At 37.6% G+C, this 27,863-nt stretch overlaps 1 protein-coding gene across 5 annotated transcripts in view; it reads left to right on the forward strand.

Annotated features, from left to right (window-relative positions):
* Positions 1-27,863, forward strand: part of RABGAP1L (RAB GTPase activating protein 1 like) — a 739,959-nt gene that overhangs the window by 97,367 nt on the left and 614,729 nt on the right. For 4 of the 5 annotated variants that reach the window (XM_049868622.1, XM_049868624.1, XM_049868625.1 and 1 more), the window contains exons 8-9: positions 18,995-19,061; positions 26,633-26,735. In XM_049868622.1, the coding sequence (XP_049724579.1) occupies positions 18,995-19,061; positions 26,633-26,735 (170 nt within the window). The remainder of the gene's footprint in view (positions 1-18,994; positions 19,062-26,632; positions 26,736-27,863) is intronic. The other variant, XM_049868626.1, reaches the window with a different exon arrangement.

Raw genomic sequence — 27,863 nt, forward strand, 5'->3', positions numbered from 1 at the left:
CCTCAGTTGTCTGCAGCTTTCTTCTTAATGTAGGGTATTTAAAAAATCCACTTTATTCGATCTCTGTATCCTGCTGCCAATATCCAGGTAACAGAAAAAGTCCTATTCAGCATGCATGTGTTCATAATTGTTTGTGAAGTTTGACCCTTATATGAAAACCATATTTTATCAATTTCAAATTGTGTGTGTTTTCGTGTTTAACATCCTTGTAATTGGAGTGCGTTTTATAATTTATGGCATCTTATAATTACAGTTGTCACCTTTTTTTCCTTCATTATATAAAATATAATGGTGAGTTTTAAAATTGATGGCTTTTTAGAGTTGATGAAAATAGCTGAAGATAAAAGATACTCTTGATGTTGAATATTTTAGTTCAAAAGAATAATGATTAGATTTTACATGCAGCAACCTACATTTTGTAGCATTAGTTATAGCAATTTGTAAAACATTATTTGGAAATAATTTCAAACTTACAAAAGGCTACAAAAATAAAACTAGTACAGAGAATATCTGTATACTCTTCACTCAGACTCATCTATTGCTATTGCTTGGACTCATCTATTGCTAACATTTTATCCCGTTTGCTTTGCACCTACTTTCTCAGTCTCTCTCTATCTCTGTGTACACACACGTACAACTATTTTTCTGGACCATTTAAGAGTAGGTTACATACAGCATGGCCCTTTAGCCCTAAATACTTCAGTGAGTATTTCTTAGGAATAGGGATATTCCCTTAACCAAACTATAGTTACCAGCTTAAGCAGTATTAGGATTCATACAATACTTTTACTTAAAATACCATTTTGTCTTCCAGTTTTATTAGTTAACCCAATACTGTCATTTGCCTCTATAGTTCAGGATTCACTGTTGTTGTTGTTAGGTGCCATTGAGTTGGTTCTGATTCATAGCGACCTCATGTGTAACAGAATGAAATACTGCCCCGTCCTGTACCACCCTCACAGCATGTTGTTGCAGTCACTATGTCAGTCCATCTCATTGAGACTCTTCCCCTTTTTGGCTGATCCTGTAATTTACCATGCATGATGTCCTTCTTTCAGGGATTGGTCCTTCTTGATAACATGTCCAAAGTAAGTGAGATGAAATCTCACTACCCTTGTTTCTAAGGAGCATTCTGGCTGTACTTCTTCCAAGACAGATTTGTTCGTTCTTCTGGCAGTCCATGGTATATTCAATCCTCTTTGCCAATTCAAAGGCATCAATTCTTCTTCGGTCTTCCTTATTCATTGTCCAGCTTTTTCATGCATATGAGGTCATTGAAAATACCTTGGCTTGGGTCAGGTGCACCTTAGTCCTCAAAGTGAGATCTTTGCTTTTTAACACTTTAAAGAGATCTTTTGCAGCAGATTTGCCCAGTGCAATATGTCATCTGATTTCTTGAGTGCTGCTTCCATGGGCATTTATTGTGGATCTAAGTAACATGAAATCCTTGACAACTTCAGTCTTTTCTCTGTTTATCATGATGTTGCTCATTGATCCAGTTGGGGGTTTTTGTTTTCTTTATGTTAAGGTGTAATCCATACTGAAGGCTGTAGTTTTTGATCTTCATCAGTAAGAGCTTCAAGTCCTCTTCACTTTCAGCAAGGAAGTTTGTGTCATCTGCATATTATAGGTTTGTTAATGAGTGTTCCTTTGGTCCTGATGCCATGTTCTTCATATAGTCTAGCTTCTTGGATTATTTGCTTGGCATATAGATGGAATAAGTATGATGAAAGGATGCAGTCCTGACACATACCTTTCCTGGTTTTTCAGAAAAATTTTATTGCATTTTAGATGAAAGTTCATAGCATAAATTAGTTCCTCATTCAGATATTTATACACAGATTGTCTTGTGATATTGGTTGCAATCCCTGCAATGTGTCAAAACTCTCCTCCATTCCAAGCTGGGTTCTCCGTGTCCATTCATGCAGTTTTCCTGTCCCTTCCTGCCTTCTTATCTTTGCTTTTGGGCTGGTGTTGCCCATTTGATCTCCTATACTTGATTGAACTAAAGCACGTTCTTCACGTGTGTCATTATTTGTTTTATAGGCCTGTCTAGTCCTTGGCTGAAAGGTGGACTTCAGGAGTGGCTTCCGTCCTGAGTTAGCGGGGTTTAAGGGGGCCATAGTCTCGGGCACCTTTCCTGATTTTAAACCATGCAGTATCCCCTTGTTCTGTTTGAATGACTGCCTCTTGGTTTATGTACAGATTTTGCATGGGTACAATTAAGGGTTCTGGAATTACCATTCTTTGCGATGTTATCTGCAATTTGTATGATTTCCACATTCGAATGCTTTCACTTAGTCAATAAAACACGGGTAAACATCTTTCTGATATTCTCTGCTTTCAGCCAAGATCTGTCGGATTTCAGCAACGATAGCCTTTGTTCCACATTCTCTTCTGAAGCTGGCTTGAATTTCTGGCAGGTCCCTGTTGATGTACTGCTGCAACTGTGTTTGAATTATCTTCAACATAATTTTACTTGCATGTGATACTAATGATATTGTTTGATAATTTCCGCATCCGTTGGATCACCTTTCTTCGGAATGGGCATGAATATGGATCTCTTCTAGCTGGCTGGCCAGGTAGCTGTCTTCCAAATTTGTTGGCATAGACATGTGAGTGCTTCCAGCATTGCATCCATCTGTGTGAAACGTTTCAGTTGGTATTCTGTCAATTCCTGGAGCCTTGTTTTTCACCAGTGTCTTCAGTGTGGTTTGGACTTCTTCCTTCAGTACCATCGATTCTTGATCATATGCTACCTCCTGAAATGGTTGAATGTCAACCAGTTCTTTTTTGATACAGTGATTCTGTGTATCCCTTCCATTTTCGTTTGATGCTTCCTGTGTCATTCAGTTTTTTGCCCGTAGAATCCTTAAATATCGCAACTCGAGTCTTGAAGCTTTTCTTCTGTTCTTTCAGGTTGAGAAATGCTGAACGTGTTCTTTCCTTCTCGTTTTCTAACTCCAGGTCTTTGCATATTTCATTGTAATACTTTACCTTGTCTTCTTGAGTCACCCTTTTAAAATGTTCCGTTCAGCTCTTTTACTTCATCATTTCTTCTTTTCAGTTTAGCTATTCTGTGTTTAAGAGCAAGTTGCAGAGTGTCTTCTGACATCCATTTTGATCTTTTCTTTCTTTCCTGTCTTTTTATGACTTTTTGCTTTTTCATGTATGAAGTCCTTGATGTCATTCCACAACTTGTCTGGTCTTTGGTCATTAGTGTTCAGTGCATCAAATCTATTCTTGAGATAGTCTCTAAATTCAGGTGGAATATACTCAAGATTGTACCTTGGCTCTTGTGGACTTGTTTTAATTTTCTTTAGCTTCAACTTGAACTTGCATCTGAACAGTTGATGGTCTGTTTTGCAGTTGGCCTAGGGCCTTGTTCTGCTGAGGACACTGAGCTTCTGAAAAAAAGCTAAAATACTGCATTTACTTGTCATATGTCTTTAGCTTCCTTTAATCTGGAGCAATTCCACAACGATTTATGTCTCTTAGAACATGGGTGTTTTTGAAGAATACATTCCTTTTCCCCTTTTTAATATACATGGCTCATTTTGAGTTTGTCTGATACTTCCTCATGGTTAGATTCAGATCATATATTGGTGTATAGATGATGTTGTGTCTTTCAGAGGGTATCACATCAAGAGCCACTCAATATCCATTTGTCCCTTAATGGTGATGTTAATTTTGATTACCCAGTCAAGATGTCTGATTTCTTCACCATATAATTACTATTTTCTCCCCTTGCAACTAATAGTCTGTGGGGAGACACTTTAAAACCATGAAAATATTCTAGTCCTTATCAGAATTTCCTCTTCAATTTAATAGTTATTGATGATTCATTCCTGATCCAATCTTTCCTGTGATGATTGTGAAATGATAATTTTCTGACTTCTGTACTCCCTCTACATTTACTGGTCAACCCATGGCACTTTGCTGTAAGCAAGAGCTTTCCCTTCTCTTCCATTTACTTATCTCTTTATTATTGTTTTATACTGCTGAATATTTTTTCTCCCCGGAGGCTTATAATTCATATGGAGCCCTGGTGGCATAGTGGTTAAGAGCTTGGCTGCTAACCAAAAGGTCAGCAGTTTGAATCCACCAGCTGCTTCTTGGAAACCCTATGAGGCAATTCTACTCTGTGCTATCAGGTTGCCGTGAGTCAAAATTGACTCGATGGCAACAGGTTTTTGGCAGTACAGTTGTGAAGAGCTTAGCTGCTAACCGAAAGGTGTGGGGTTCGAACTCACCAACCATACTGCAGGAGAAAAATGTGTCAGTCTGCTTCTGTAAAGACTTACAGCCATGGGAACCCTATGGGGAAGTTCTTCCTGTCCTGTAGGGTCGCTATGAGTTGGAATCAACTCGATGACAATTGGATTTTAATTCATTGCTGCACTTAATTATTTTGGTGTTCAATTTGTCCCAGAATTGGCCAGTGGGATCCTTTTCAAGCCCCATGTCCTTATGACATGGCCTTTTTTTTTTTTTTGAGCTCTTCTTTACTTTCTGGCATAAGAAAAAGCAGCTTTTAGTGAACAGGTCTGCATTTACACAGGCAAAGAAGCAGTAAGTAACTGTGTTGAGTAATTTAACTTTTAATAAATATTATTTTAAAATCTTAGAGTTTTATGTTTAAATAGTATATTAATCCGATACTTTGCCTGAATATAAGGCAACCCATTCTTTGCCCACTGAGAAGCTCCAAATTCAATCAGCTTGAATGTAGAAACCTTGGCAGATACAGATGAAACTGTTGAATGCCTAATTATAATATTTTCTTTGTTAATTTGGTTAAACATTTACGTATTTGTTGAAAATATATTACACAGAATAATGACTTACAAATGATGCTTTTTGGCCACAAATACTCATAAAGCAATTTTACGTAGACTCTTCACAATCATTTTAATGTCAGTGTCTTCATCACCACTTGAGCTACTTTTTGAATAATCTTAAGGCATTTTTCCAGAGCATGTTATGTCAGTTTTTGCCTGAGTTGTATGAGATAAAGCACTTTTGAATCAGTATATGTTGCTGTCATTAAAATTTTTACCTAAGTCACTAGTACTTATTTGTATAACTTTAGGGAAGTTGTTCCTTAAATTCCTTCAATATGTTTAAAAAAAAAAAAACCCAAAACACACAGAAAAAACTTAGCCATTGCTTCTGACTCATAGAGATTCTATAGGATGGAGTAGAACTGCCCCATAGGGTTTCCAAGGCTATAAATCCTTACGGAAGCAGACTGCTACATCCTTGTCCCGTGGAATTGCTCATGGGTTTAAACTGCTAACTTGTAAGTTAGCAGAGGAGTGCTTAACCATTGTGCCAGCAGGGCTTAGTAATCACTTACTATATTGCTTTTACTTTAATATAACTAATCTTGTTCATAACAGTATCTTACACTTGCAACCGTGGGTTTGTATTCTAGCAATAATGACTAAATCCATGTTAAGTTTCTTTACTTCCTTTTGTTTTTATAATTTATTTTTGTTGTTGTTGAGAATATACACAGCAGAACGTACACCAATTCAACAACTTCTACATGTACAATTCAGTGATATTGACTAAATTCTTCAAGTTGTGCAACCATTCTTACCCTCCTTTTCCGAGTTGTTCCTCCCCCAATAACATAACTTCACTGCCCCCTAAGGTTTCTGTCTAATCTTTTGCGTGACTGTTGTCAACTTGATCGCATATAGACTGGTCTTAAAAGAGCACAATGCTCAAGGCAGACATTCTTTACTAGTTAACTAAACTACTGTTTGGTTTTAAGAAGATTACTTCAAGGAACATTTTTTGATTTAAGGTTAAAAAAATTATCTCAGGATGATTGTTTCAGGAATTTATCTCACCTCTATGGCTCCAGAAAGTCTGGATTCTATGGGAATTTGAAATTCTGTTTTGCATTTTCCTTCTTTTGATCAGGATTATGCTATAGAATCTTTGATCAAAATGTTCAGTAATGGTAGCTGGGCACCATTTGGTTTTTCTGGTCTCGTGGCAGAGGAGGCAGTTGTTCATGGAGACTATTAGCCACACATTCCCCTTCCTTCTCCTATTCCTGACTCTCCTTCCTCTGATGCGCCAGGTGAATAGAGACTAATTGTTGTACTTTGAAATGCAGCTTGCAAGCTTTTAACACCCCAGGTACTAAGCAGTGAACTAGGAGGTAGAACAGAAGCACTAAACACGTTATTAGACGAATTAATGGGAATGTCTCATGAAGCCATGACTCTAAACCTTCAAACCAAGGAACCAAATCCCATAAGGTGTTGCTTTGTACATAAGCAACCTCACCAGCTACTCTTTTTTTTATTGTTGTTGTAGATATATTTATCACACAACTTTCTGCCAATTTGGCTTTTCACAGGTGTACTACTTATTGACAGCAACTGTTAATTGGCTGTGCAACTGTATCCTTAATGGAATTTTTTCATCACTGATAACTGAATCTTTGCTTCCTTTTTCACTCATTGTGTCTGTCAGGTGATCTCTATAAACATCCAAACTAGAATTGACGGAGATTGCTTAGATCACTGGGTTTTTCCCAAACAATACTCTGTTCAAGATAACAGACTGAATTTTCTGCATTATGAAAGATTTTGTAAATATTCGGACTTACCTCTTTTGGAAAAAGAAACCCTTGCTTTTTATTGGGTTATATGTGGTACTTAAAATGTTTAAATTACATAATGTAAAAGGCTGAATTTATGATAATCCAGTAGGTGGCAATCTTGTCAAGACAATTCTTTACACCTTTGAATCTGTGACATTGGTACATGTCTAGCAGAATTTGAAAGCGAGGACATAGATTTTTGGGCAACCAAGGGTTTGCTCAGAGATGTCAAATCTAGGGCAACATGCCCTGGAAGAAAAGCTGATTGATTTGTAGAAGAGAAACACAACAGTAACAATGAGGAGAGAAAGCACAATGATTCTAATCTGAAATGTGGGCGGTCTGAGCCTAATTGTTGAGCAGGTCCATCTGAAGCGTTAACGTGTGCAGTTCCAATCAGGTTGAGCTCTTTCGGTGCCCCTAAAGCAGAAATGGTGATCATCTTGGTCCCTGACCAGCGGAGATTCCTGTGAGTTTTGGTATCATTCCATCTAGAAATGTTGTACAGCAGTTTCTTACAAACTACTAAATTGATAGGGATTTTTAAAGCTTTATTTTCTAGCTTTAAAAATTCACTATTACTAGCAGTATTGCATAGCATCCACACTGAGCAGCTGGATGCTTTGAATAGTTTGTGAGTTATGCTTGCTGCTCAGAAAGTGAGAAGGATGAGGGGAAACTTCAGGTTTTGCTGTATTAATTTCCTGACTGGTTGATTTTACCAAGTGTTACCTCTCATTTTGTAATACAGTGATTCAGAACAAATAATTCCATATGCATTTACAATACTGTTTACAATTTCCTAACAAGAAAAGGTATCTAATGATAGTAATCTCAGGCTTTGTGGCAGGTTAGTTGGGAAGAGATTTTTGTCTTAAAGGGTTTTACCGTATATCTATCAAATTACTCTGTTCCCAAGAATCTGCCCTGATGCTTGCTCTTATAACCGGAATGAAGTATTGATACAGCAAGCAGAGTAAAATTATTAGATACAGCAAGGACACACTGTAGTTCGTACTGAGTAACATGGGCCAACACTGCTAGAAAGGAAGCCTTTCCATAAGTCATTCTAATCTGACCCTGATTTTGGGGAATGTGTCATGACATATACATTAGGAAAAAATATAACATCATTGCTAGCAGTGATTGAAACAGACCATATGGAGCAATAGATTTAAGACCTATGCAGTGTGATCATTTTCAGAGTGATTCAGAGATGTGTCTGTTTTAATAGTAAATTCTTAATTTGTGCTTGCTGGTTTATAGCAAAAACCATATAGTAAGGAACCGAAGTGATGAGTACCATACCTCATAGAATAAGTGTTTGAGAGGTATGTTTCTTTGTGTTACTTCCTTAAGGAAAAAGTATTATAGCAAAGGAATACTGAAAAAAAAAAAAAACACACAAATCTCTTGGGACTCTTTTCTCCTGGAGCAAACAGTTTTCTGGTGTGATTTGACATCACCAAAATAGATGAATGGTAGAACTTGGACTGTTTATCATGTTTGGATGGATCTAATTTGATGTTAGGACCATTCTGAGGGTCTTTTGCTGAATTTACTTAGGACTTATTTTTGCCTTTACTCTAGCCAGTTGTTACAGTTTTATATGGAAAGAAGCTCAAGTCGCTTACTTTAAGTTGGCTAGGTGTTAATTTGATTTTCATGTTTTATTCTCTTATACCAAATAGTACATCAGGAGTCGCAGATATTCTAGGAATATCTTTGGAAACCCTGGTGGCGTAGTGGTTAAGTGCTACGGCTGCTAACCAAGAGGTCAGCAGTTCGAATCTGCTAGGCGCTCCTTGGAAACTCCATGGGGCAGTTCTACTCTGTCCTATAGGGTCGCTATGAGTCAGAATCAACTCGACAGCACTGGGTTTGGTTTGTTTTTGGTTAGGGATATCTTTTAAAGGACAAATTCCTCCCTTTCCTGAATATGACAAAAAATTAGTGGGGCGACCCATATTCTGGATAATATTTTAAAAGTTGCTCCATGAGCTTATTCATTTGCTTTCTTGCGCTGTGTCTTCCTTCAAGGCTGTGGTAAGATAACGCTCTTTTTTCTTAGGAAAAAGGTATTATTTATACAAAAATACTTTTGTTGTTCCCTGGTTATGATTTCAAGTGACAGTTGAAGAGAGCTATTTGCATTATCAGGTTTTTTGGTAAGTGGATAATTGGAAGTTTGAATAACTCTCTCAGCCATTGTACTGGAACTTTAATTAGGATAGAATTTTTAGCATCTTTTGTTGTTGGCTTCTGCTGACACCCAGTGGTGGGGAGAAAGCACTATATGTACCTGTTATTATATATTACATTTTCAGCTTTATGTTTTGAGACATGCTTTTTTATATGACGAATGAAAACATACATTGTTTACGGTAGTATGTTTTTATAAGTTCCATTTTAGATGTCTTGGAGTTCATGTTTTAAAAAAGCATTTCATTTTGAAGTAATTATAAACTCACAGAAAGTTGCAGTAATAGTACAGAGAGGCCCACACTCTCCCCCCACCCCCCGTTCCCTCAGTGGTAACATCTTACATAACTATCATGCAGCATCAAAAGGAGGACATTGACGTTGTTACAATCTACAGACCTACTGTAGAGCTGTTTTTGCATCCTTTTGTAAGTCATAGTATGATTTCTTAATTTATTGGCTTAAGAAATTTGGATTCCTAACCTGGCCATTAAGTAATTAGAAGAAAATAGTATTTTAACTAGATCTTATGCCTAGTATCAGGAGCCCTGGCGGCTCAGTGGTTAAGCACTAGGCTGCTAACTGAAAGGTTGGCTGCTCTACAGGAGAAAGATGTGACAGTCTGCATCCATAAAGACTACAGCCTTGGAAACCCTATGGGACAAGCTCTACTCTGTATAGGGTCACTATAAGTCAGAATTGACTTGATGGCAATGAGTGTGGTTATGCCAGTTATCACCGTATTGCTTCTCAGCTCCAAATCTGCCCTCTTACGTGATTCATCAGCACTTATGGAGCTTTAAGCATTTCTTCTTTGTAACAGGCTCAATATTCAGTTCTGTCAGTAGAGGGTGCTGAAGGGGCACTGCAGGGAGAAGGGCCTTCTCTTCCTGACTCTGGTGTGCTGCAGTTGTTTTTTTGCTCTTGCTGAAAGGTCTGTGGGCATCCAGTGGTGTTCTGCTCCAGCTGTGCCTGCTGTACACCAGTGTTATGTAGTCCCTCTGCGAGCTCTTATCCCTGGACCTGGTTCAGTGAGGCCCTCCTACAGCCTCTGTGGATAGTGCGTACCCCAGGCATTGCCCCACCCTACCAGTGAGCCAGCTCTGGGGACCCTCATTTCCTCTGCCTACCTGCCTGCACCCTAAAGGATTGTTTTCTGCCCACCTGGCGATTGTGGGCCAGTTTACCTGGGAAATCCAGCAAACTTCTTTGCCATTGATCAGACCACATTCATACCCTCTCCAGTGAGACCTGAATGCCAGTCTTGGGGAGGGGACCCCCCTTCCAAATTGATCTTCCTTGGGTATACTCCTTCAGGCTTAGGCTGTTCTTTAGATTTCTCCTTTTAGCTTTATAGTTACTCTCTATAGTCGATACTTCTTTTATTATAAACTTGTTCAAATTATTGTGTATTTTTTCTCCTAATTAGACACTAACTCATAGTATCTAATGGAATTAGACAGTACTTAACGGAAACCCTGGTGGCTTAGTGGTTAAGAGCTACTGCTGCTAACCGAAAGGTCAGCAGTTCAAATCCACCAGGCACTCCTTGGAAGCTCTATGGGGCAGTTCTTCTCTGCCTGTAGGGTTATGAGTCGGAATTGACTTGACAGCAACAGGTTTAGTTGGTTTTTTTTTTTGAATTAAGTTAACCAGACCCACAGATAAAAGTTTCTAATACATATCTAGGAAAAAACAAAACAACAAAATTGATTGTTCAGTTTTATGATTTTTTTGTAGCTATTTTGGGCTCCTTGTAATTCCATATGAATTTGAGGGTTGGCTTTTCCATATCCCCAAAGAAGGCTGTTGGCATTTTGATAGGGATCATTGAATCTGTAGATCACTTTTAGTAGTATTGACATCTTAATAATATTCAGTCTTCCAGTCCACGAACACAGAATGTCTTTTCATTTATTTAGGCCTTTAGTTTCTTTCAACAATAAGAGTAAGAAACCTCAATAAGGAGAAGAGGGCGCTCAGAGCTCCACATTCCTGTGGTAATACTGCTCCTCCCCTGGCTTGCACACCCTAGTTGGCCAGAATAACGTGGTATGCTTCAGAGGTCTGCGTTCTCCTGCCAAAACCCCCCTTCTTGCCCCCAACACCCACCCTCACTGAAATAACCTATTTCTATTTTGCCTGTTTCCCCCAGGTCTTGTAAGAAGTTTAGGACTCCTGGGCTATCCCTCAGTACTACTCAGATCCTCATCCTCACATCGTTGTGTGTATCCTCTCATCAGACCCCCATCTCCCACTCCTCCCCAACTTCCTAAAGCTTTTCATTTCATACTCTGGAACTCACAGCCCATCGTCAGCAAAATTCATTTCATTCGCAACTTCATTTTTGCGTGTTACCTTTACTTTCTAAAACCTGGCTTTCCCCTGAGTCTACTGCTTCCTCTACGACCCTTTCAGATGATGCCTGTTATCTTAGTTACCTAAGTGCTGTCATAACAAAAATACCACAAATGGGTGGCCTTAAAGAAAAGAAATTTATTGTCTCATAGTTTTGAAGGCTAGAAGTTTAAATCATGGCATCAGCTCTAGGGGAGGGTCCCTCCTGGGCATTCCATGGCATTTTTGACTTGTAGACTGTTCTTCATATGGTGTCTTGCCCCATGTGTGTCTGTCTATTCTGCTTTTTTTATAAGACACAATTGAGAAGGGATTTGGCTTAGGACCTACCGTACTCTATGTGACCTCATTAACGTAAGAAAACCTCTATTTCCAAACAAGGTCATATTTACAGGTATGGGGTTAGGACTTCAATATAACTTTTGGGGGGACGCAATTCAGTCCACAACAACTGTTTTCTCTAGCCCAGAGGTATGTAGATATCCATGTTTCTTTCAGACTGTTGTTCCTCTTTCTTCCTTAAAAATGCCGAGCTTTGAAGTTTATGCCATCAGGTTTTATCATCTGCAACCCTCACTTGTTGCAGTTATCTACAAATCCCTGGGATTTGCATCATTCCTTAAAGACTTTAGCTCCTGCCTCAGTGTCACTCTCTTTAGTATATGCTTATGTCAAACCTTGATGACTTTATTATCTATGTAGGCATTTTTTCTGATAGTAAGACCTCTCAGTTTCCTGACCACTTGCTGTCCAAACATGTTGTCCTCCGTCTTAACTTAATCACCTACTTCCATGGTCATATTCTAGAACTTATCATTACCAATTACTGCACTCCCTTCATAATAGCAATTTCAAGTATCCCACTCTCTGACAACCACCTCTTATCTCTCTAATTCACTCCTGTTAACCTCAATCCCATTAATTATTTGACAACAATGAAACTATGGTCCTAAAATGTTTTTACTGTCCCTCACCCTGGGTGTTACAAACAGTTAATGTATTTGATTGCTAATGGAAAGGTTGGAGGTTTGAGTCCACCCAGAGGTGCCTTGGAAGGAAAGCCTGGTGATCTACTTCTGAAACCGGAAAAACCCAATGGAGCAGTTCTATTGTGGCACACGTAAGGATGCCAGTAGTTGGAATCGACTCGACAGTAATGCTTTTGTTTTTTTTATCCTTACCCACTCACCCACTTGCCTTCTTCCCAGCTTACATGCCATTATTTATCTTTATAAATTATTCCCTTATATTTTCCCAGAACTCCTTTGACCTGTCTTCCATCTTCTTACTCACCTGACATATTCCCAACTTTAGTTAACCCCAGCATTCTGCTCCTTCGCACCAGCACCTGTGCAGCTGAATGCAGCAAGGGGAGATGTTTGTGACCGTGCTGATTGGATCCACTTCAGGTTCATGACTATAGCCTCAAGTGGACAGTAGTCCTATTTCATTTCTCTAGACAAGCTGCTCTACCTTCCCCTTAGAAAAGTGTTTCATACCTTCTCTGTAAACCTCCATCATGTCTTCTATCGTGTTTACTCTCATCTGATGATCTTTTCTTCTTATATAAAACAATTTAAAAAAAAGTATAGAATTTGAGATATTTCCATCACCTCATCTACCATCTCTCTCATTTATATCCATATAGTCTACTTTCTCTCTTGCTACTTTGGATAAGCCTTCCACACCCCTAAGGCCAGCTTCTACTTGTATATTAGATTTTATTCCATTTTGCTTTATCAAGGACATTATTCCAGCAGTCTTTACCACACTTATTCTCATTCGGCCTTATAACTTGAAATACATGGATACCTCCCAAATTTTTATTTCTGATCCAAGCTTTTCTTTGAACTCTAAACTGATGTATCCAACAATTCAGATCTCCATTTGGCATCTCAAAGTTATGTTAAAAAATAAAGCTCTTCTCCTTCCTGTTTCAAACCTCTTCCTCCCACAGTCTACCCCAGTCTCATTAAATTGTAACTTAGTCCTTCCAGGTACTAAGACTGAAAAACTTGTAGTCATCCTTGACTTCCTCCTCTCTCACTGTGTATATCCAACTCATGAGTAAATCATATCAGTTCTACTTTCCACTGTATCCAGAATCTGACCACTTATCCCTATCTCCTACCACTTTGACCCTGCTCCAAGCCATTGATACTTCTTTGTTGAATTACTGCAGTAGCGTTTTATGGGTGTCCCTGTTTCTTTCTGCCTTTGCCCCTTTTATTGCATTCTTAGTGCAGCAATTAGAGTGTTCCTTTTAAAATATTAGTCAGATTATGTTATTTTTCTGCTCAAAACCCTTTCATGGCATTCTGTTTCATTCAGAGAAAAGCCCCAGGCCGTCTATGATCTGGTTCTTTGCTTTCTTTGTTCCTGTCCTACCACTTCATGTGCTCCAGTCAAGCTGACATGCTTGCAGCTTCTCTGATAGGCCAAGCATGCACCTTTCCACTTGCTGTTTCCTCTGTCTGCAGTGTTCTTCCCCTAGATGTTTGCTTTCTCACTTCTTTCTGTTCTCTCCTCAGATGCTACCCTCTATGTTAAGCTTTCCATGTCCATCATAGATAAAGCAATAGACCCGTTTCCACTTATTTTGTGTTTGTCAGTGCTCTGACCTTACTTTGTTTTTCTCCATTGCATATATCTTCAGATATTTGTTTATTTGTTGGCTGCCTCCCTCTAGTAGAGTATAATAAACTAGAATATAAAGCTCCAAGTCTATTTTGTTTATCGCAGCATCCCCAGAGCTTGGAGTAGTGTCTGGCTTGTAGTAGGTGCTCAACAAATAATGAATGATTGAGTGAAATATTTTTTTCCTAGAGCAGTTTTATTCCTGGCATGCTAGTTAAATAATATGGCCTAATTAGAATATTTTTTCTTGGTAACCAGAACAAAGTGGTTGTAGTACTTTCTCCCTTGCTTTGTTCAAACAAAACACTCCTTAGCACTGTTGAAACTACTTGGTAAGTTTTTCAGAGAAATAAAACACTTTGTTTATGTTTCTAAGTGCTTTAAATTATAAAATACTAAGTAAATAAGAGTTTTACTATTTTTTATTTTCATTTTAGTGTTTTCAGATATTAAAAACAGTAAGAGAGTTTTTATATTGACAAATTTTAAAGGGCATAGAACAGTCATAAAAAAAAAGTTGCCTTTGAGTCAATTCTGACTCATAGCAACCCTATAGGACAGGGTAGAACTGCCTCATAGAGTTTCCAAGGAGTGCCTGGTGGATTTGAACTGCCGACCTTTTGGTTAGCAGATGTAGCTCTTAACCACTACACCTCCAGCGTTTCCAAAGAATAATCATAATTATTCCCATTGATTATTAAGGCTACTTTTGCATGGTTTCACTTTATATGGTCACTTTTAAGGTTTCATCCTACCATGCATGGTAAAGACTGTCTATTATCTTTCTTTACTTGATCCCTTTAGTAAGGGAAAAAATAGTACCAACAACTCATATAGGAGGCTTTCCCAAACCGTTCATTTTAGTCTGTTTAGGATGAGACTGAGATTTCAGTTTTTATTAAGTTATCTAGAATTTGTATTTTTGCATATTTTTCTGAAAGAAAATGAATGAATTATAGCTTTTTTTCTTTGTAGTTCTGTTTACCCTCTTCTGTCATGCTTTTTCAATTTTCAACTGTGGTATAATATATATATGTTATATAACAAAGTATATATAACAAAACCTTTATATGTATAAAACATTTATATATAAAACATTATATATATATAAAACATTTATATCTATAAAAACATTTATATATATATAAATATATATATAACAAAACATTTGCCATTTCAGCCATTTTTATGTGTACAGTTTGGTGAACTTTTCATGTTTAAGAACAAAAATTGAATCTAGTAAGAAACAACTGATGATTGGTCGGATGTTTTTCTCCCTTTCCTCCTCCCTCTGCGCCTTCCTCCCTTCTTAGTTTTTATCCTTAGTCCTCATGGAAATCCATAGAATCCTAATAGTTTGATGGACTAAAGGAAAAAGTAAAAAAAATTAAAGTTTCTTAATGCAGGATATTAACATAACATCTCTGTTTTTCTCACTTCCGTTCTCCTTCGATTAAGAGAGTTTTTAGTGTTTGTTACGAATGTTGACGTCGTATTAAAAGCTGTTTAAAGCTCTGTTTTGAGTAAAAACTGAGTTAAGTATTATGGAAGGCAGAACTTTTTCTTCTTAGTGATAGTGTTGATTATAATAATGATTTATAATTGTCAACTCCTTTTTAGTTTATGGAGCCCTGGTGGCATAGTGGTTAAGAGCTAAGGCTGCTAACCAAAAAGGTCAGCAGTTCAAATCCACTGGCTGCTTCTTGGAAACCCTATGAGGCAGTTCTACTCTGCTCTATACGGTTGCTACGAGTCGGAATTGACTTGATGGCAGTAGGTTCTAGTTTACAATGCACTTTCACCGTGAGTGTTTTCATTTCAACTTTATTTTGATATAGAGAGCATGCAAGTAGATAATATTGTATTTCAGAAATGTGGAAAGCAAAACTGAAGTTTATAACTTGTCCAGGACCACACAGGGAATTTAAAGTCTCTTGTACTGGGCTTTCTTGCCTTCTGTATTGATAACCTAGAGAGGACACAGGGTATAATGGAAAGACCATGGTGTTTTGGACCCATAGACATGAGCTTGAATCCTGGTTCTATAACTTAATAACCATGTGGCTTTGGGCAAATCACATCAGCTTTCTAAAATCCAGTTTTATCTTCTGTTATATGGGGTTATTTTGAAATGTAAATGAAAGAACATGACTGGCTTAAGGTTAAAGCATTCAGTAAACAGTAGCACTATCATCATTACAAGTAATGATGTCATCTCATTCTCAGGAGATTTCAAATTTTGACTCAGGTCAGCTATTTACTATATTATAAATAACTTTGGGTGTGTCTCTGCTGTGCTTTGGTAATATTCTGTACTTACAGCTATCATAGAACTTAACGTATCAGATTGTAATTGCCAGTTTACTCATTTTCCTCCCCTACTAGACTAGACTGTGAACTCCTTTTGAAAATAGGTGTAATAGCAGTTTGCCTTCTTCCTTATTTACAGAGTTAATAAGAGAAGGTTGAACACATTGAACTCCCCAATGAAACACTTAATATTTGTATTAGATGTTTGTAGTACTAATAATATCTGTCTAATTCCTGACACATTTTTCCTAATAGGTCTTGCTGGGCTCCATGGGAAGCCTAGTGTGCTTTAATGAAGTATAATTTCGAAAATGACTAATATAACTTGGTAGAAAAAATTTTTGTAATTTTAGTGCTGGAAGAGCCCTTAGAGTTTATGTATTACACCGCTCCCCTTTTCTAAATAAGGAAAGTGGAGGCCCAAAGGGATTAGGTGCTTTCTGTAAGATCACAGTGCTGATTTGTGGCAGAATTTTTTATTTATAAGACAGAAGAAAAGCAACACATCAGAGATGATCAAAATATGTGTTGCCATTTAAGGAAAATGCAAAGCAGCCTTGGTGGCACAGTGGTTAAAGCAATCGACTGCTAGCTGAAAGGTCGGTGGTTTGAAGCCACCAGTGGCTCCCCAGGAGAAAGATGTGGCAGTCTGCTTCGGTAGAGATTTACAGCCTTGAAAACCCTGTGGGGTCTCTAGGAGTTGGAATCTACTTCCTGGCAGTGGGTTTGGGTTTTAAACTTCTTTTGCATATAGAAATTATTGTGCTAAGAAAATATAAAATTTTACTCATTTTACCATTTGCCTGGAGGTGCCTGACAAACAAAATAATATAACACTTTTACATTTGCAAAAAAAGCAAAGTAGGGAAAGTGAATACCAAACTGTTAGCACTGGTCTTGAAGGGAGCTGAGATTGAGGAGAGAAGGGAGTAATTATTATTTTTTTATATACCATGACATTCTCTGACTTATTACAATGAGTATATAATAGTTTTGTAGCAAAAACCCTATAGTATAGAAAATTCATTTAAAAAATCCATGAGTGATGCCAGCTGATAGAAAGTATATAGGGAAGGAAGTCTGAGAAGAGCCTTCTGTCCTTGCTGACCTAACTTCTTAGTTGAAGAGACCAAATTTTCTATCTGAAAAAGAATTAAATCTTTCATTCTTGCTTAGCGAGAATTTAAAGCAGTAGTTGTTGTTATTGTTGTTAAGTGCTGTCGAGTTGGTTCTGACTCATAGTGACCTTATGCACAGAAGAATGAAACACTGTCCTGTCCTGTGCCATCCTCACAATTGTTGCTGTTCTTGAACCCATTGTTGCAGCCACTGTGTCAGTACATCTCGCTGAGGGTCCTCCACTTTTTCCAAGTAGTAGAAGAAATAAATGCTACAGTGAACTGTATGATTAATTACCATTTGTACAGGCTGCTCGTGATATATATATATATGTCTATTATGGGAACTCATAGGAGAGAGATCATAGCACTGTAAAGTAATCATAATAAAATTATGAATACTAGAGTGTAATTATTTCTGTTTTAATAGATTATGTTTTGTTCAGTGGCCTAATAATATATTTGGAAAGCTATCCTAAGAGTTTATCAATTTAATGTTTGCTCTGTACTTGATCATTTTCGGGTACCAAAAGGGCCCTTGTGCAAAGCCTGCTCAAGCACTCATGGGAAGTATGTATGTGTTGCTTTACCACTCAGTAAGCATATTTTTGGATAGACTCAATCGCTTATCTTGTTCATGAAATAAAAAGCGTGCTACTGGAAAAGTAAACCATTGGAAAACAACAAAGATCAAGGAAGTACCAAGTGGTCGGTTGCCACTATTTTGAAGTTTAAAAAATTCTATCATGTTTAGTTACAGTCTTTACTCTTCTTACAAAAGACTCCATGGAATCTTCTTAAAATTTGAAAAGCTACATTAAAAGTATTCTAATAAGTGTGGGTGTGCGTTGTTGGCAGAAGGACACTCTGGAAAGATCACATCGCCTTTCAAGTTACACGACCTTACACGACCTAATTAGTAACAGTATGAATTTGGGAAAGTTGTTTAACGTCTCTGGACTTAACTTTCTCACCTGTGAAGTGGAGTTAATGTACCCTAACATACATACTCTAACAAATACAAAAATATTACATTTAAGTGAGTTTTAGGGATTGTGAAAAGCTTTTACAAATAAAGCAGTAGTGTTGATGGGATTCCTAAAGCTTCTCCAGCATCAGAAAGCACAGAGTAAATAGTATGTAGGATAACATCTTTACTAACATACATGTAGCAATTTAGTACCAAGGTTCATGTAACTTTTTTTTTTTTAACTGAGGATAGAACATTACACACTACTCAGTAACCACTGCTGTTGAGGGCCGGGGGTAATAGGTTGCTCTTTGTTAATCTGGCTTGATGCAAAGAGAGAACAGTGTCTTGTTTCTATTTTTAAAAACCTTCTTGATTTTACTAGGCTTGTTGATCTTGACCTGTATGTTTCTTTAAAGCAAATAAAATCTCATTTGTACCTAGAGATCAGCCTGTATTTCCCTACCATATTTTCTTTCAATCAAGAACTTGTGACCATTATCTATGATGGCAGTGGGTATCTATGTCAGTTTTGGATCCTTGGTAAACTTTTATGTGCAAAAAAGACCTGGAAATTTAGATAATTTATTTCTATGCGATTTTATTATGTATCTTAATGAATTCTTATTTGTGGTGTTTCTAGAAAAAACTGAAGCTATTTGTAAGTACAGAGCTTAGATTGTATAGTTATTATAATAAGGCCTTTTTGCTCGCTGGGCTTCTATATATTCTTGATACCTTATTTCTCCTTTCTGTTTTTTTCAATATTTTCAGATGTTTTGGAATGTTATTAAGCCCAGGTCGAAACGTGAAGAACAGTGACATGCATTTACTGGATATGGTAATGATAATTTTAAGCACCTTAACCGAGTATAGATGGTAGCTATTTTATATTTCTAAAAATATTTTTCTATTTTAAAATTTTGTCATATTGTCAAAATCATTTCTTACTCTGAGCTGTATGATAATAAAAATTAAATTTGGAAACTCAAGTTTAAACTTAGTTGTGAGGGAAAGATTTAGGTAAATTTTCACCAAGAAATCATATGCAGGTTGAAAGCAAATAATAGGAGAGTGTTATGACAATGTCCCATCTATTCATCTGTTTGGCTTCTTAAGAGGATATCTTTTCTTTGAGCCAAAAATAGCAAGTACATTATTATAACAAACCTCTCCAGAGTAAAATATGGTGCCTTTCATTTATTTTAAATGCACTGTTATTAATTTCAGTGCTGTGATGAACGCTTTTGTTTTCTTTAAAACATTTCCCTTTCTGAATTTCTCCTTCTTGTTATCTGTCCTTAGCAAACAATATCTACTGTAAGAGTGGTATTTGTTTAAGGAATACCCTTAAAGGTTAAAATGTATTCAGGATTTGGTATTTGATGTAAAAGTAGCAAGCCATCTTAACTTTTAAGAAGAAATACTTCTAATATTGCAGTTAATGAAATCATTTGCTTTGTGGTTTTGAAATGTTATAGGAAGTAGTCACCTTAGAGTAAGTATAAAGTTCCTTACTTAGGTAACTGAAATTTTATATTTAGTGATAGCAAGCACTCCATGTTTTCTTTCAGCTTTGCAAATGTCAGTTAAATGTCACACGGTATGTCAGAATTTTCCTTGAATTATTTAATGGTCACATCACATTGATTATCTTAACGGTACTGGAATGATTCCTTCAGCCTTTTGGGTACCTATTGTGTGCCAGTCATTGTGTGAGGTGCTGGGGTTACAGATAGGAGTAAAACAGAGCTCTTGCTATCTTCACTTCTAGTGATGGAAAACAGACCTTTAATTATGTAGCTGCAGCAATGGGTTAAGTGCTTTTATAGAGTTGGTACCATTATCCCTGGTAGGTCAGGTAAGGACAATCAGTTACATTGACTATGGAAACATAAAATAGCTATTGATCCATCTCTCTCTGCAACGGATCGGTAATGAATGTGGTTTTACCTCAGGCAAGCTGTAGCATTTCAGAGACCTGAAAATTCCATGAGGAGGTAGTTCAGGAGCATTGGGGCATTAAAATCTTTGACGTTTCTAGGTCCTAATTAATCATGGTCCTTCAGAGTTTAAAAGATTAAGTTGACTTACTGGCAGAGATTTTTTCTATAAAACATAAATTCAGATTATAGAATTACAGACCTGGTGTGAACTTCTGAGGCCCCTTAGTCTCATTTGTCTCACTTGTAGAGCAGTCCTTTACTTTTAAGAGTCCATAATGAAATCGAAGTGCTTGTTAGTGTCAATACTTGACACTTCTGAAAAGAGAACTGGGCTTACCTGCACAACTAATAGGCCAGCGGGATGATTTTTTCTTTTTTTTACAATTATCAACACTAGTGATTTGTTATTATCCAGTGCTGTAAATCTTCATGGTATCTTAATGCCTGGTCATTGAGCCTCCACTAGTCTTATAAAAAGGAACTCACTACCTTTTAATGAAGCCTGTGGGACAGGGACAGGTCTGGCTCTTACAGAGTTCTTCCTTTGTAATCACCTGAAATCATACTCCTTGTAACTTTGCCTAATTAGCCTTAGTTCTGTTCTCTTAAAAAAGGAAACAAAAACAAAAAACCAAAGTAAAAGTTTTCATGAAACAATTCTTTAATTAATGAATTAATTTTGTTGTGTTTTAGGTGAAAGTTTACACAGCAAATTAGTTTCCCACTCAGTAGTTTATACAAAAATTGTTCCATGACATTGGTTGCCATCCTCGTAGTGTGCCAGCACTCTTCCATTTACCATCCTGAGTTCCCCGTTGCCGTTCGTCCAGTTTTCCTGCCTTCTCATCTTTGCTTTTGGACGTATGTTGTCCTTTTGGTCTCATGTAGATGATTGTTCTAAGGGACACTTTCCTCACGTGTGTTATTTGTTTATTTATAGGCCTGTCAGTTGGCTGAAAGGTGATCTCTGGGAATGGCTTCAGTTCCAAGTTAGAAGGGTATCGAAGGGCGATAGTCTTGGCGGTTCCTCTGTTCTTAGATCAGTAAATATCTGATCTTTTTCATGAATTTGATTTTTTTCTTTCTATATATGTATGTACATGTATATATATACACATATACGCACATATATACACATATGTGTACATATACATGCATATATATATATATATATATGTATATATTCTCACTCCCCTCCACTCTAACCAGGACCCTCTGTTGTGATCCCTGTCTATGTGGCTGATAGTGCTAGCCAGGCTACCATCTAGTTCTTTTGGTCTCAGGCTGGTGAAGTCCTTTGGACTGCTTGTTTCCTTTGGACTGCTTGTTTCCTTTGGACTGCTTGTTTCCTTTCATCAAACAATTCTTAATCCTTACATGTGTGATGAACTCTGCTCTTTTCTATTCTGTTTGATTAAAAAAAAAAAAGAAAATTCTGGCCATAATCCACTAAATTAATTTTATGACCCACAAATGGTTCATAACTTGCTGCTTGAAAAACATTAGACTGTCAGCTCCATTAGGCCAGGATCATTTTGTTTTGTCTTTACCTCTGAGGGCTCACGGGCACAGAGCATGTGTCACAGAAGGCCTTTGATATTTGCTGTCCTCAAAAAATATTTGCTTAATGAACAAATAGATTAGCATGACCTTACATTTTTTTTTTTTTCCTTTTTCTGTCAGCTTCTCTTTTTAGTACCACCTGGCTGTTTCACCTTCCACTTTGTGTAATTGACCTCATAGCTTCTGCTTTTTCATAGCTTGACAATAGTTCACTTTTCTGTGTCTCTCTAGTCTCTCTCTTAGGCCCTTTCAACCTATGTTCCCCTTGCAAACTGCCACATTTTGTCTTCCTTAGTTATTTTCCTAAGAAGAGGGCTTTGGTGGTTCCAGCTTGACCTGGTTTGGGCAGAGCTTCTATTGTCCAGATGTCCCTCAGCCTCTGTCCCTGACCCTGCCAGTCCTGCCTGGGGTTTGGTGGAGGCAGAGGAATCAGGAGAACTCTTCAGCAAACATTGTGTGCAGAAGCATCCTTAGCAGGGGCTGGGAGCATGCCAGGTCATGATGGAAGTCTCTATGTTCAATAGCAAAAATGCCAGACTTGAGGAGGAACATTTATTGAGGCCCCTCCCCTACAATTTTTTTCTTATTTTTATATTTATTTCATTAAAAACTGTTTCAAAAATATTGCCAAAATTTACAAAAGTTAAATGTTCTTCTAAAGTAAGATTTGCCTAACAACATTCAAATTCATTGTTTTGTGTTAGAAGAGCTTTATAGAATTGCTTAATGTTTTAAAACATTCAAGATTAATGTCAATTTATATGATGAACACCAGTAGGTAATAAAAATGGTCGTAATTGCTTGTCATATTTTTTACTGTTAACTTTATAGTTAGCTTGAGCTTCTGTTTCTGTTAATACTAACTCTGCAAAATAGCCTTTAAAAAAATTTTTTTATTGTGATAAATACATAGGTAACAAAACATTTGCCATTTTAGCAGTCTTCACATGTGTAGTTCAATGACATAAATTGTGTTCATCATGGTGTTCAACTATCACTCTTAACCATTCTCTCCCAAATTTTCCTGTCACCTTCACCAGAAGCTCAGTGTCTCCTAAGCTTTGTGTCATCCTTTTTCCCTTCCTTTCTGAAGGCTTTTGGTGTATAAGAACTATTATTTTTTAAAATAACTTATTTCATTTTTCTTGTTGTTGAGGATATGCACAGCAAAACATACGCCAATTCAACGGCTTCTACTTGGACAATTCAGTGATATTGATTGCATTCTTTGGGTTGTGCAACCATTTTCTAAGTTGTTCCTCCCACATTGACATAAACTCACTGCCCCCTAAGTTTTCTATCTAAACTTTCAAGTAGCTGTTATTGGTCTGATCCCATACAAGATAGATCTTAAAAGAGCATAATGCTCAAGGGAGATATTCTTTACTAGTTAAGTGAAACTATAGTTTTAGGAAGACTTCAGGGAATATTTTTGATTCATGGTTTAAAGATTACCTCAGAGCAGTAGTTTTGGGGGTTCATCCCGTCTCCATGACTCCAGAAAGCCTAGAGGCCATGAGAATTTGAAGTTCTGTTCTTCATTTTCCCCCTTTTCGTCAGGGTTCTTCTGTAGAATCTTTGATTAAAGTGTTCAGTAATGGTAGCCAGACACCATCCAGTTCTGGTCTCCTGACAAAGGAGGTAGTGGTTCATGGAGGCAATTAGTCATACATCCATTTCCTTCTCCTGTTCCTGACTCTCCTTCTTCCTGTGTTGCTCCAATTGAATAGAGACCGATTGTTGGGCCTTGAATGGCCGCTTGCAAGCTTTTAAGACCTCAGGCACTATGCAATGAACTAGAAGGTAGAGTGGAAGCACTAAATATGTTATTAGACCAATTAATGGAGATGTCCTATGAAACTGTGACCCTAAACTTCCAAACCAAGGAACGAAATCCCATGAGGTATTTGGTTGAACATGAGCAACCTCAGCAGCTAGTCTTTTTTTTTTTTTTGTCGTTTTTGTATCTATCACAACTTTTGCCAATTCAACTTTTTATAGGTGTACTACTTATTGACAACAATTACATTAGTTGGTGGTGCAACCCTACTCTTAATGTGATTTTTCTGTCACCATAAACTGAAACTCAGTAGTCCCTAAGTAGTAACCCCCAAGACACTATTATTTTTTTTCTTTTTTAAATTTTTATTATGCTTTAAGTGAAAGTTTACAAATCCAGTCAGTCTCTCATATAAAAATTTATATACACCCTGCTATAAACTCCTAGTTGCTCTCCCCCTAATGAGACAGAACACTCCTCTCCACACCGCATTTCCATGTCCATTCAGCCAGCTTCTGTCCCCCTCTGCCTCCTCATCTCCCCTCCAGACAGGAGCTGCCCACATAGTCTCATGTGTTTCCTCATCCAGGAAGCTCACTCCTCACCAGTATCACTTTCTACATTATAGTCCATTCCAATCCCTGTCTGAAGACATGGCTTTGGGAATGTTTCCTATCTGGGGCTAACAGAAGGTCTGGGGACCATGACCTCTGGGGTCCTTCGTCCTTCTAGTCTCAGTCAGACCATTAAGTCTGGTCTTTTTATGAGAATTTGAGGTCTGCATCCCACTGCTCTTCTGCTCCCTCAAGGGTTCTCTGGTGTGTCAGGGCAGTCAGTCGTAGGTTGTACCCGGGCACCATCTAGTTCTTCTGGTCTCGGGCTGACGTAGTCTCTGATTTATGTGGCCCTTTCTGTCTGTTGGGCTCATAATTACCTTCTGTCTTTGGTGTTCTTCATTCTCATTTGCTCCAGGTGGGTTGAGACCAATTGATGCATCTTAGATGGCCGCTTGCTAGCGTTTAAGACCCGAGACGCTACTCTCCAAAGTGGGATGCAGAGTGTTTTCTTAATATATTTTATTATGCCAACTGACCTAGATGTCCCCTGAAACCATGGTCCCGAAACCCCCGTCCCTGCTACACTGGCCTTCGAAGTGTTCAGTTTCTTCAGGAAACTTCTTTGCTTTTGGTTTAGTCCAGTTGTGCTGACCTGTGCTGTATTGTGCGTTGTCTTTCCCTTCACCTAAAATAGTTCTTGTCTACTATCTAATTAGTGAATACCCCCTTCCTCCCTCCTTCCCCACTCTCATAACCATCAAAGAATATTTTCTTCTGTTTAAATTATTTCTTGAGTTCTTATAATAGTGGTCTCATACAATATTTGTCCTTTTGCCACTGACTAATGTCACTCAGCATAATGCCTCCCAGATTCCTCCATGTTATGAAATGTTTCGCAGATTCATCATTGTTCTTTATCGATGCGTAGTATCCCATTGCCAAGACATTATTATTGAAGGCAGGTATCGTGAGAAATACAAAGGAATAAAACATGGCTTTAGTTTTTTGGTTACAAGTAATAAAGGTTCATCTAGAACACCTTAAAAAAAAGAAATGTATTGGTCTTCATAAATTGAACCTAAACTTGCCAAGTGGCCTTTGCAAACCGGTCTTGTTTGCTTCACCTCCCCCTGCCATGGGCTCACTCTTTATCTGAGCCTCTCGCTTGCTTAGGTTCTTCCTTACTTTCTCCACTATGCTGTCTCTCTGCCTCTGGCCCTCTGCTTCTCTTTCTCTGTCACTCTTCTCTCTTTCTGCAACCATCTCTGTACTCTCCTGCTGACTGCCTTTCCCTCTCCCCCTCTTCCTGCCTTTCTCTTTCCCTCTACCTCTGTCTTCTTGCTTTCTCCCTCCCTGCCTTCTTTCTGCCTTCTCTCTCTCTCTCTCTCTCTCTCTCTCTCTACCTCCCATCTCCCTGTTTCTCCCTTCTTCCTTTCTTCCCTGTCTCCTAATCTCTGCTGGGTTTGTTTGGTTTTTTTCTGCATGGTTTATTGTTTTTAAGGATTTTTTTATGTTTGTCTTCCACATTTGTGTTTTAGCACTTGGCAGTTTCCTATTACATAGTTTTCTCTTCTCTGTAATTTCTTTTACTGTGTAACTTCTTTTTATATATGTGGCCTGTCATGCCCTGGCTTTTCATCAAAACCTTTCAACTTCAGCTTCCGCTTCTGTCAACTTTCCTTGGTATTTGTTAATTGAAAGAGAGGATTCCACTGGTATAGCTCACCTTTTTGGCTTCAAGCGCAACACAAGCTCTGGTCCAGGAATGGATTGGGTTCCCTTGGGTCAGATGCCCATTCCTGTTCTGAATGGGGGTCTAGCGGGGTGTAGGGATGTATGTGTGTGTATGAATGAGTGAGGGTGAGAGAGGGAGAAATAGAAATGAATATATGAATATTTTAGTGGGAGGAGTATTGAGTGGGTTTCTTTTACAAATGGCCTTGGGCACAGCAAGCAGTATACTTTATCTCTGGAATGCAGAATCCTTTTACTCAAGAAGATATCTGATGTATAGATAATAGAAAACTGTTAACTTTAAAGGTATTAACTGCTATAGTGTAAATTAGTATTTAAAGAATGTACTAAAAAATTGGAACATTACAAAAAAAAATTACTAACTTGCCAATTTCCCTGTGAGTAGCTATTAATTCAGTTTACTTGTCTTCAGTGAGATCCATTTTATGGTTTTAATAGAAACTAAGTATGTCCTCATATATGTAGGTATATGCAATTTTGACAACCAGCATAAGATCAAATTAAATATAATTACCTAGCAATATTATGGTTTTATGATTCAGCATTTATGGATATGCTTCATTTTATCCAAGAGATACATGTCGCTAAATAGAAACTGTATGTGAAGAAAATTGCCAGGGAATTTAATATTGGAAAAAGTGCTTTTCTGGGGTGAAAAAATTTATAAAAAAATAAATCTTTTCTTTGTAAATCCAAATTTTAATAAGTTGGATTGCTTACAGTAGGATATACCTATAATTTAAAACAGTGATTTTCTTGATATATATGTATATATACATATTCTAAGCAATTCCTGTTTGAACTTTTATAGGAATCCATGGGAAAGAGCTATGATGGGAGAGCTTATGTTATCACTGGCATGTGGAACCCAAATGCACCGATATTTCTGGCACTTAATGAAGAAACACCAAAAGGTGAATTTTCTTAAATGATTATAATTTGTTTTAAATTTTACTTTAGATTAATGTTGTTGTTTTGTCATATTTAAAAACCATCCTGATACCCATTTTAAATGGAGATATTCTTCTTATTTAGAATTCAAGTTGCCATTTCATACTTTATGCTTCTACAGGGGGAAAAAAGACGCTATGCAAAAGAACCCCTTCAATAGAAATATGAATTAAGTTTTATTAGATTACATAGGAAGCATTTGAACTTTGTGTTTCATATGTCACTCTAAAAAAAAAAAAAACCAAACCCAGTGCCGTCGAGTAGATTCCGACTCATAGAGACGCTATAGGACAGAGCAGAACTGCCCCATTGAGTTTCCAAGGAGCACCTGGCGGATCCGAACTGCCAACCCTTTGGTTAGCAGCCATAGCACTTAAGCACTACACCATCAGGGTTTCCTATGTCACTCTAGAGTTGTCTTCTTTGGGGGCAGGGGTGGGGTGGTAGGTTATAGAGTTTCTGGGTGGTGCAAATAGTTAATACGCCCAGCTGCTAACCAAAAAGTTGGAAGTTTGAGTCCACCGAAAGACACCACAGAAGAAAGACTGGTGATCCATTTGTGAAAAGCCCTCCACTGACAAGCCTAATGAAGCCCAGTTCTACTCTGACACACATGGGGTTGTCATGTGTAGGAATCAGCTTGAACAGCAACTGATGATGGTGATGGAATAGAAGGATATGAAAGACATTGATGAAAACAAACAAATTGTTAGAATTCTTCATGTCTTTTTTTTTTTTTAATTTACCTCTTATTTTAGATGCTCTGACTTTCATTTAGAGCTTAAGATTTAATTAATTAATTTTTTGATTGTGTATTAGGTGAAAGCTTACATAGCAAATTAGTTTCTGATTTGATAGTTTATATAAAAAAAAAAAAATTTTTTTTTTTTATACAAAATGGTCCATGACCTTGGTTCCGTTCCCCACAATGTGCCTGCCCTCCCTCCATTTCCTTCCTAGGTTTCCTGTTTCCTTTCATCCTGAATTGGTATCTCTTCCTGTCTTCTCATCTTTGCTTTTGGGCAAATGTTGCCCTTTTGATCTCATATAATAGATTGTTATGATCCCAGTCAGAGCAGTTGATAGCGGGT

Source organism: Elephas maximus, chromosome 24 (assembly GCF_024166365.1).
Source record: "Elephas maximus indicus isolate mEleMax1 chromosome 24, mEleMax1 primary haplotype, whole genome shotgun sequence".
Lineage (NCBI taxonomy): Eukaryota > Metazoa > Chordata > Mammalia > Proboscidea > Elephantidae > Elephas > Elephas maximus.